The 12221-nt window shown below is 35.1% G+C and overlaps 1 protein-coding gene across 1 annotated transcript in view; it reads right to left on the reverse strand.

The window, feature by feature from the left end:
- The window catches only part of LOC110466594 (cholecystokinin receptor type A-like), a 92315-nt gene that overhangs the window by 4717 nt on the left and 75377 nt on the right, over positions 1 to 12221 (reverse strand). Inside the window, exons 5-6 of the mRNA XM_021523182.1 lie at positions 9776 to 9947; positions 982 to 1107 (exon numbers count right to left, since the gene is read on the reverse strand). Coding sequence (XP_021378857.1) covers positions 982 to 1107; positions 9776 to 9947 — 298 coding nt within the window. The remainder of the gene's footprint in view (positions 1 to 981; positions 1108 to 9775; positions 9948 to 12221) is intronic.

Raw genomic sequence — 12221 nt, forward strand, 5'->3', positions numbered from 1 at the left:
ACTACTAGCTATCGTGTTGTTCTACATGTAGTAGAGGAAGTATGTACCACTACTACTAGCTATCGTGTTGTTCTACATGTAGTAGAGGAAGTATGTACTACCACTTCTAGCTATCATGTTGTTCTACATGTAGTAGAGGAAGTATGTACTACCACTTCTAGCTATCATGTTGTTCTACATGTAGTAGAGGAAGTATTGTTTACTTATAGATGTATATGTAGGACATGTAGCTATATAGAATAGTTCAAATAATGATATGTGACAACATTGGCACTTTTTATAAGTTAAAGGTAAAAGAACCACATACTTTCAAATTATCATTTCGTTTAATTAGTTTACCTATACTAAGTGCTGTATAATTCACATCTTTATTAAGTTATCTTCTTTGGTTTTGTATAATTTTAAAGGTTTTGGGGGTTAATCATTTAACATATCTACTTTGTTATATATTAAAAAGGTTATCTACCATAGCATTATATATATTAGGTAAGTTATCTACATATGGATATATATTATTAAGTAAATAATATACCTTTGTGACGTATTACATAGTATGTTACCTACCCTAGTGATACATAACATATGTAAAGAGTAAGTTATCTATCTTTGTGATATATTATTTGGTAAATTATCTTTCTCTGTGATTTATTATCTAGTATATTTTTTTTTACCTTTGCGATATATTATTTGGTAAGTTATCTACCTTTGTGATATACTATTTAGTAGGTTATCTACTTTTGTGATATATCATTTAGTAGATTATCTACCTTTGCGATGTATTATTTGGTAAGTTATTTTCCTTTGGGATACATTATTTAGCAGGTTTTCTACCTTTGTGATATATTAAATAGTAGATTATCTACGATTTTGAAATATTATTTAGTAGGTTAACTATTATTGTGATATATTAATAAGTAATTTATCCACCTCAGTAGTATATATTATTTAGAAAATTTGTATATCATTTACTTGGTTACTTACTTTTGTAGTGAAGGCCTCGGTGTGGTACAGCATGGGTAGGTTAAGCCGAAGTAACACACAGTAGATAAGTTTTGGACCCCAGCACAGACAAAAAACCACGACAATGGCGATGAGCATTTTGATTACCTGGAATAGAACATTCAAATATCAATATAATCATGTATCATAATATATCAATCAATTTATTATTTGTCTTGGGCAGTGCTAAGTGAGGAAATAAAATCATTTGAAGCATTTCCATGTTTATATTGTAAGGTTTTTTCTGACATTGAAAAACATGCATTACATACACAGAAGAAAATTACGTCCAACATCCGAAACATAAGTGATGACGTATGTACATGACCACGTGGCTATACCAGAAATGTGTTGATCTAAACGCCGTTGCTGACGACCATGAATTGTTCCCACTAGAACCATGAAAACAATCACTATCTGAGTTCGGTGGGATACACGTTGATCTATCTACCTATGGGATGTGATAGTTTACCCATGACACCCACTCCTGAACCGTTCTCGGCAGCGTTAACCTTTTGTACAAATTTGTTTCTGTACTGGTAGTTTCTGGAATATTTTCTCTCTCATGGAAGATTGTATTCTGACATTTTTAACTCTATAACGCTGTCTAACTAAACACCGTCCTACTTTTGGATGATAAGCTTATAAAAGTATCTGTATTTTTCTTTTCATTGAAAATATTGTTGCCCTAATTGAAAACATCAATTCGGGAATATGTGAAGCGCTTAAATTAGCATTCATATTGCCTACTTCTAACTGAAAACAGTTCAGAGCTTAAACGTTCCTTAATAACTATCTATTAACAGTGTAATTCCGTATAAATCATCGTCATGTTTTTGTAACACATCACTGAGGAGCAAGTGAATTAGTTGTTTTGAGCTACAGATGTGGGTCGTTTCCTTTGGGATTTCGAAATTCCAACAATCTATATAATTTAACAAGTCCTTTGTATTTTAAATCTAACGAGGGAACTTAAAAGAAATACTCCTTTGTAGGTTAGTAGGTCAACGTATTTTGTTGTACACGCTAACAATGTAAACATTGCTGGTGAAAAACGTTATGTTACAGAGTATTCCTAGATGGCTCAGTATGGATAAAGTTAGGGTTGAAAGATATAAAAAACAGTAATACATTATCACAGGATCCTGCGGTCTTTTGGTACCAATATAAGGCTAACGCGCACCATAGAAAATGCGTTCATACTACCGTATACGCTGTCAAAATGAAGGTCAATCCTTAATTATATATGTATGTGTGCATGCATGCATTTTTTGAAAACAGGCTTGAGTGCGCAGTAAATGTTCGGACAGTTTCGGGAAATAAACCAAACCAAACTAAACCTAACTTAAATATAATGTACTACGATAGAGCCTCCATACACTAACCATAACTCTAATATCCGATTCATCTTATTTAAACAAATATTTTTTTTTGTATTTCTGCTTCCTAATAATAATGGTGAATTCATAGTTCAATGCATTTCATGAACAATTACTTCAATTCCTGCAAACGTTTAAAAGTGTTGGGAAAACGATATTAGATTGACAGTTATAAGCACTTGGACGCTTTGGTCTCACCCTGCCAACATTTTAAAAGCACAGATGTGTCACTAGTACACTAGCACTTTCGCTGTTATTAGATGAAACTTGAAGTAGCGCAGTTTGAATTAAGAGAGCGGCCAACGACCAAAGGACAGGCAAAAATAAACTTTATATCATCACAGTAAAATATCATCTTTTTTGTCAAATGTGACGTTTATCTAATTAATGATTCCTTTTATCTTATGAATACCGTGTTATGCAGTGTCCTGAAGTCATCACATAAACTATTTTTATGTAATGTGTGTGATATCACTCCGGAAATCGAATAGGAACGTCACGTCACGTCATTGTAAAGCGGACGCAATTTTCAACGTTTCAGAGCCGACCGATTTTAAAATATTCGTTTCAGATAACAATTATACAGTTTTTCTTTGTATTATATGATAAAAAGAATTTGTCATTCGTTTCCTTTCATATTAGATTTATGATACTCGTTTTGGATTTTTCATATTTGCTCGCCAGAGCCTCGCAAACATGAAAAAAACAAAACTTGTATCATAAATCTAATATGAAGGGAAACTTATGACAGATCCTCTATATATTTTACTGGTATTATTCATAAACAATCCCACCTTTGCCTTTATCTGTGGTCTTATATTGCGTGAGTGCATTGCGCGAATGGTTATATTTCATGAAAATTTCATGCAATAAACGAGTGTAATTTCAGAAGTGTGGTGTTGCTTTTGTGCAAACCAATAATTCTCATCGCCCTGTATTAATGTTTAATTCGCTTTCCAAACAACAGGACAAAAGTGGCAGCAAAAACGACGTCGACTATAGAATATTGACGTCACGTTGTCATAGCGTAAAATGGCGCTTAAATATTCGAAAGTCAATATTATTTTGATTGTCAATTTGACCCTTGGATAACAAATAACGAGTTCCAGACAAAAAAAAGGAGTTTGGCTTTAATACAACATTTTAAATTATCATAGCGTGAAACAAGGAACTTGGAGGTCTCCACTTATACAGTGATCACTACCTTGTAAGAACAAAAATAAGGCTTAAACTGGCAAGAAACAGGTTAGTAAAAGGAGAATCGAAGAGAGAAAGATACGATCTGAGCAAGTTGAAAAGTGATGACATCAGGAAACAATATAACGTGGAAATGAAGAACAGATTCTAGACTCTAGAAAATGATGATAAAGATGACCCCTTTGAAAAGCATGACAAAGCAATAGAAATTTTCAGAGTCACAACTAAGCAGCTGTTAGGTATCACAAAAAAGCAAGCAAACCGTGGATAAGTAATCAGACCTGGAAGATAATCGAGGAAAGGAAAGAGATGAAACTGAAGATGGAAGGTTAAAAAACAGATAGACTAAAAGAGAGATGGACGGACAAATACAATGACAAGAATAAAGAAGTGAAGAAGAATGTAAGGGAGGATAGAAGGAAGTGGATAGGAAAAAAGGCATAAGAAGCGGAAAAGGCAACAGGGAATGGTAGGAGTAAAGAATTGTATACCATTACAAGGAAGAAACAATCAGCTGGTATCAGAGTCAAAGACGGAGAAATGAAGATCGAGAAGAAAAAACGCTTGGACAGATGGGGAGAACGTTTCAGTTTTGTGCTGAATAAGGCAGATCCGTTAAACTCTATTGCAGAAAATGAGCTACAGCAAGTAGATGACCTAGAGGGGATCTACATTGGGAGTTGATCTTAAAGCGAAGTAGGGATGGCACTAAAGATACAAAGAATGGAAAAGCAGCAGGAGTTGATGGTATAGCACCAGAGCTATTAAAGGCAGATTTACAAGAAACAACAAAAATACTAACAGAGATTTTCAATAAGATATGGGAACAGGAAAAATGGCCAACTGATTGGAAGAAAGGTTTAATTTGTAAGATACTCAAGGAGGAGGATCAAGAGATTGCAACAACTAGAGAGGAGTTACATTGCTACCAGTCATTAGTAAAGTTTTTTTTACAGAAGGTTAATAGAAAGAATGAAAAAGGGGTTGATAAAAAAACCCAAGCAAGCTGGATTTAGACCAAATAGGAATACAACTGAACAGATATTTACATTAAGGAACACCTTAGGAATAAACAAATGAACGGAGGTCGTCACTGTCTATACACTTTATAGAAAGCATCCGACTCTGTGCATAGACAAGGTTTATGGAGGATAATGTAGTGAGAACCATCATGGGGATATATAAGGACTTTAAATGTGCTATTTTAGATGAGAATGATGCATCGGAGTGGTTTGACATAAGATCCGGGGTGAAACAAGGATGTGTAATGTCAAGATTTTTGTTCATTTTGGCCATCGACTGGATTATGAAGAGAACAACAGCAGACAAAGTGAGAGGCATACGGTGGAAAATCAACACCTCCCTGAAAGACCTGGACTTTGTCAACGACATTGCTCTTTTGTAATCGAAGCTGAGTGATCTTAGTGAAAAGACAGAAAGACTAACATCTATCTGAGGAAGCACGAACTGGACTAAACACTTTTAGCTTAACGCTAAAATATGCAAGGCACTCAGGAGCGAACAAGCAAGAAAGAATAAAATATCCTCTTAAAGAACGAGATAAAAGAAGATGTTGACAAATTTGTATATTTTGGTGCTTTAATGGACAGAGAAGGAGGAGGTAGTAGTGATATCAAGAACAGACTACAGCAGGCAAGAGGAGCATTTCCCCGACTCCAAAATATCTGGGGAGAACAAGCTATTGGCAGAAAGACAAAGATTCATCTGTTCAAGTCGCTTGTTAAACCTGTATTACTGTATGGCTGTGAGACCTGGAAAATTACAAAAGCAGAAGAAAAGAAACTGAACACCTTCCAATACCAGTGTCTCAGAAGTATATTGAGAGAAAGATGGCAGCAAAGAACACCAAATGCTGAAATTAAAGAGCTAGCCAACATAAATGACATCAGCTGTGAAATAAGGAGAAGAAGCGGAACTGGATTGGTCACATCTTGAGGAGAGAAGGAAGGAATAAATGACTGTTCAACAGCCATCGGATGGGCACAAGAGGGGGAAAGAGCAAGAGGGACACTAGAAACGACCTGGCGAAGAACGGTTGAAAAAGAGCGCAACCATATAGGATGGAGTAGTTGGAACACTGTAAAAACAGCAGCGAAAGACAAATTGGGTTGAAAAAAGCGTGAAGTAGGTATACTAAAGTCAGCAGTTTTAACTTTCAATGTATTATAAAACAATTTCATATTCATTCCCTACAAGCAAGAAGTCGTTAAAAACGTGTTTGTAGTGACAGCGTTTTACTGTAACAGTTTACGTAGACAGAATGTATACCAGACAACTATCTGTCATTTCTGACATGAAGTATTTATGAATATTTGTAATATGTTTTACTGTACTAACAGCATTTCTCTGTTATATCTCCTCCATACAGATGTATAGCAGACAGGCATCGGTCATTCGTGACGTGGAATAATAATTATTCAACAAGCTTGTCATTCATGTAAATATCATACATGTAAAAAGAAATCTCATTAATAATCTTGTTTGTATTGATTCCAAAACAACGTCTACATTTGAGGAATAACTCCCCCCAAAACCAACATTGTTAAGAGTTGCTGTTTGCCTTTCCACAAGAATGTCTGCGACATCCAATTAAACATTCCAAAAAAGGGGCTAATACCGGTTTCTCTCCGCTCCTATTATCATTTTTGGACAAAAATCGATTTAATCGATATATACACTATTTAATACTTTTCGTTGATTAATGAAAAAAATCTTTAAAACTGTTTCGGGGAACCCAGCATGACACAAATTATTTTTGAAAAGCTGACACTTTGTAGCGCTGTATGGAGAGTTTTTTCAGATATTTTGTAAACCTACAAAAATTCAATTATTTATACGGCGTGGTTAATGAGACTGTATATGGATATTTGTTAATACACCAGATACTGTTTCTATGTATGTATTTCTGTCAACTTCAGTTGTGTCTGTTCATATCGGTGCGACATTTAAATCTGCTAGCACAGATTATTCCCAGCTGTTTTATTACCTAGACTAATAATCCCAGACATAATAGTCTCTAGGCGATTCAGTTTTGATGAAAAAAATCCCTCTATTTAGTGAGTTTAACCCTTCACTTATCAAAATAGACTGAAATAATTGTTTTGATAGGAACTTTCTTAATCTACCCGATTCAATGAATGAAAATCCTCTCAAACGTTCATAATAGTGCACAGTCTTCAAATCCACACATAATACACAAAATATTAAATATCAATTATTTGGCATCTCGAATTTCCACAAATATGCTTCATGAAGCTCATCGGTCATAGCGATACATTATCTCTCTTATGTCGATCAATAAGGGGAAGCCGCTGGAAGGCTAGTTATCCAAGATACCTGGAAGGCTAATTACCAATGATGCACGGAAGGCCAGTTACCAAAGATACCTGGAAGGCTAGTTACCAAAGATACCTGGAAGGCTAGTTACCAAATATACCTTGAAGGCTAGTTACCAAAGATACCTGGAAGGCTAGTTACCAAAGATACATGGAGGGATATAGTTACCACAGATACATGGAAGGCTAGTTACCAAAACTACATGTAAGGCCAGTTACCAAAGATACCTGGAAGGCTAGTTGCCAAAGATACATGGAGGGATATAGTTACCAAAGATACATGGAAGGCTAGTTACCAAAACTACATGCAAGGCCAGTTACCAAAGATACCTGGAATGCTAGTTACCAAAGGTACATGAAAGGCTAGTTACCATAGATACCTGGAAGGCTAGTTACCAAAGAAACCTGAAATGCTAGTTACCAAAGATACCAAATGAATGTAGGTACCGGTTTTAACAGCACCGTATCAAGTACTAGTACTGCACGGAAAACATGTCATTGTTCACTAATGCTTGTTGTATTTTTAGATAAGCCATATATATCTTACAACATTTGTATAACAAGTATGTAAAGTTATAACAAGAGACCCAATGGGCATGAATCGCTCACCTGGTATTAATCTCACACTTGTAATCTTAAAAGTGGACTGAAATACAGCTACAGGCAGAATATCAGTGTTTGATTCATAAGAACCTATCAAAAGATTTAACATATGCACCTGTGACTTTGAATGTTGAACAAGGACATTAGGTTGAACAGAGTTTATAGTCTTCGAACCCAGCATGTTTCTGGCAAAATATCATTATCCTAGAACTTTTTGTTATACAGAACAAGCCATTTAAAGATTTAAACAAATATTGACCACTGTGACCTTGAAAATGGGTGAAGGTCATTCATATGTACATAGTACTTCATCTAATCATGTTACTGGCCAAATATCATCACCCTTGGCCTTTTGCTTTAGAGAAAAAATCTTTTAAAGGTTTTTAACATATTGGACCCCTGTGATCTTTAATATATGTCAAGGTCATTCATTTGAACACACTTGATAGCCATTCATCCCAGCATGTTACTGGCCAAATATCATTATCCAAGGCATCTTGGTTATTCAGAAGAAGTTATTAAAAGGTTTTAAACATATTTGACCTCTTTACCTTGAATATATGTCATGGTCATTCATATGAAAAACCTTGGTAGCCCTTCATCCCAGCATGTTACTGGCCAAATATCATTATCCTAGGTCTCTTGGTTATTCAGAAGAAGTTGTTTAAAGGTTTTAAACATATTTGACCCATGTGACCTTGAATATAAGTAAAGGTCAATAATTTGAACAAACTTGGTATCTCTTCGCCCCAGCATGTTACTGGCCAAATATCATCACCCTTGGCCTTTTGCTTAAGAGAAAAAATCTTTTAAAGGTTTTTAACATATTGGACCCCTGAGATCTTTAATATATGTCAAGGTCATTCATTTGAACACACTTGATAGCCATTTATCCCAGCATGTTACTGGCCAAATATCATTATCCTAGGTCTTTTGGTTATTCAGAAGAAGTTGTTTAAAGTTTTAACATATTTGACCCCTTTGACCTTGAATGTAAGTCAAGGTCATTCAATTGAACAAACTTAGTAGCCCTTCATCCCTGCATGCTACTGGCCAAATATCATAATCCTAAGCCTCTTGGTTATTCAGAAGAAGTTTCAGAAGACAATTGATCCATGTGACCCTGAATATAAGTGAAGGTCATTTATTTGAACAAAGTTGGTAGCCCTTCATCCCAGCATGCTAGAGGCAAAATATCATCACCCTGGACATTTTGGTTATTCAGAAGAAGTTGTTTAAAGTTTTTAACATATTCGACCCCTGTGCCCTTGAAAATAGGTGAAGGTCATTTCGGGCCAGGTGAGCTAAAAATCACTTTTTTTAGCCTGGATCTAAGTGTGCAATGGCTTCTTAGGTCTAATATGGGGTAAGTCGGGCTTCTTGGTTAAAGTCGAGCGCTTGATGCATCTGCTTTTTCGAAAAGTCGAAGTTTTAAAGAGAGAATATGCAAAAAAATAAAATACGAAGAATCTGACATTTTTAATGGTTAATCTTAAGTGAAAAGGAAAAACTTGAATATTGCTTATAGAGTAAGATACATATATATTTTTTGATATTCAAAATGAATTTTGCGTTCATACCGGCATACTTTTTTAAAAAAACGCCGTTCAATCCATATATTTACATTTTTACTATAGAAACAATTGTTTAGTTATATTTATTTGTTCTTAATAATTAATTCATTTACTTCGTTTTGTTTATGTGTCGTCCTTTAAACGACATTGACGGAACAGCCCTATTTAGATCAAATTGGCGCAAATAATTAACCGTAGTAATTTGAATGTTTGGCGCAAGCAGGGACATTCCCCCAAGTTATCCGAAGCTAAGCGACAAAATTGTCATTGAGAGAGGTTAATCTATGTCGTCATAAGTAAACCACGTGTTACATCATGAGAGTTTTTGCTTTCATACTCAAATGAAATGCATTTCTGCTGGTAATGTTCATATAGTGGGTTGCAGCGCAAATGTAAATATGAATGAATGAAAATGAAACATGTTTTACTAGATTAAAACGAGATTTTAATGAGAGGTAGATCATTGAAATACACAGAAGGATAACTCCTTGCAAATCGTTTTTCACAATCGGAGATTGCAGCACCTTAAGGTTTTATTACACATGTGTAATACCATATTTATGACATGGCCGTATGACATAGTAAAATGGGTCAGTTCTGTGAATAATACCAATATGTCGCTCTTCGACAATATAAAACTAAAACTAAATGAAATCAATTAACCTACCTGCTTTCTAGCTGCTAAAACATCCGCACTACGGTCATGGCTTTGGACACCATTTCGAGCGTTGAACTTCCGGATCCGGTATGGACTTCCGGTAACTAATGTGACTGAATGAGGCAGATGTTGTCGTAAACATGATCTCTCCAGTGAGATTGTGGAGGAATGGACACTCCTGCTGAGAACAGAAAACATAAAATACATGTTGACTACTGAAAAACCTACACCGCAACTGTTAAATATTTAAAACATATGATACATTCGGAAATTCTTTTTTTTTCTTTTTCTTATATCTAATGACCGATAACACAACTCCAACAACCCAGGTATCTGTGCTGTAGCATTCAAGTGAGGTGGCACTTTAAATGATACTGTTGGAAGCACAGTCCCACTACAAACAGAACACAATACATCTCTAGCACACACACAGGCATACACACATAGGGAGATATAAGCCAGGGGGCATAGTACTAGTAGTTAGCGCCTGATAAGGCAGCTGCTGCGAATTCCTCAATATTGTATTGATTAATTTATATATGCTAATTGTATTGACTGTATAAAATTGTATATCTATGTACTGTAAAGCGCTTTAGAGTGGCTTATGTTAGCTAGATAGGGCGCTATATCAAATGTATTTTTTTTTATTTTTAGAACTTTTTTGAACTTTTTCTCTGTGTGGGAGAGATATTATTCTGTCAAAGATACATAATGCCTCGGAAACACGTACTTACGCTGACATGTAATACATTGTACTGGTAGTTATAATCAGAAAAGGCTTGCGAATTGAAAGAAAATAACAAAGCAAATACCATTTTACTTAAGTAGTGATATTTTGCGTGTATTCGGACGCCTTCATTTTTATTTTCTATACCGAACACATTTACTCTTACCGATATTTACAAATATTGATCAGCTTACTTAGACCTTGTCTTGACTAGAATATTGACCGATTGTCTCTGTAAGACATTTTCTGGACTAGAATTACACCTTGTGTACCACAGTTAGATCATGTTTGTACTGGAACATGCATAAGTCATATCTAAAACTCTTTCTGTACTTGAATTAGAGTATTAGAGAAAGCAACACATGCTATTGGAATCATATACATGTATTAGCTAATTACGAACCTTTCAGTTCTATAACCTAATTAAAATCTGACAGAAATATCCTTTCAAAATGGTTCTTCTTAACTTCCGGTTATATGGTATCAAATTGAAAAAGATTTGAAACTAAATCAAGTGATTAATCTGATTCAATCCTATAATCATTGTACAATGTAGCAGACTATGCAGTTTGTGTGTTTATCGGTAGATCGTTTCTTTTGTTAAAGACACTGTAATCGTCAAACTGACAATAAAAATGCCGAAAAAGCAAGCGCAGTCTAATTTGACCAAAAACCGAAATGTTGTAAGGCATCCGATTACATGTAAAATGGTACATTTTATGTTTAATTAACATGGTCATACTATAGTTTTATGGCATCCATGGTGGTTATAAAAAAATGATGAAGATGTCGCATACAAAAAAAGTAGAAGTTTATAAGCTTGATGTCGTCTGCTCGTTACTGCGGCGTCAATAACGGTGGCTCAATTTTTATGTTTCCGCATTAATTAATCATTACAAACACTGACGAGAAATTGCCATAAAGACTAGCAAAAACGTATTTAGTACAAACATGTCCATGTTGTTGTTTTTTCACTGTGTGACATTTATAACAAAACAGAAACACTCAGTTTCCATCTTGCACCTCCCGAAGGAAGCCCGCAAAAGCTAATCTCCATTCATAACTATCACTTTAGGATAGGAGAAGTGGACACAGACATTTACTCAACATCGCTTACCATTAGGGAGAATGTCTGTGAGTTGATGTTGCATAAAGAGCTATAATTTTGAAGACAGTCTAACGGTTCAAAGGGACGTGGATTGAGAAGCAGGGTTCAGGGGTTGTAAAGTTACACCCAGAACTGCCATTCATAAGAAGGTCTAGGTTGATATAAGGACTTAATGCTTGATTTTGTTGAATACATTTTCAGGGAAACGCCGTGCACAACACAGGAAGTGTTGCTTTCTACAGAAGATAGGGCTGATTGCCTTAATACAATCTGCGAATGGTTGATACATGTGCAACGTGTAGCCTGTATAAGCATGTTCAATAGAAAATAAGCTATATTCACTTTTATGTTATTAAGACATATACATGTGACAAGTTCCTGAAGTATACTAAAATATACAGGCAATACCACATGTATGTTTTCATCTAATGTCACATATTGCACGAGTGTCTTGAGCTTATGGATATATTTCACGCGGTTTTAGCCAGAATGAAATATATCCTTCCGTGCAATATAAACTAGCGCAATCTGAGACCTCAGCTGTGCTGTATTGCGTTTATTACACCTATAACTGCTTTTCATATACATTATGTATTTTGTGCAAAATATTCCTCATTATT

The sequence above is a fragment of the Mizuhopecten yessoensis genome, unplaced genomic scaffold (assembly GCF_002113885.1).
Source record: "Mizuhopecten yessoensis strain PY_sf001 unplaced genomic scaffold, ASM211388v2 scaffold11139, whole genome shotgun sequence".
Taxonomy (NCBI): domain Eukaryota; kingdom Metazoa; phylum Mollusca; class Bivalvia; order Pectinida; family Pectinidae; genus Mizuhopecten; species Mizuhopecten yessoensis.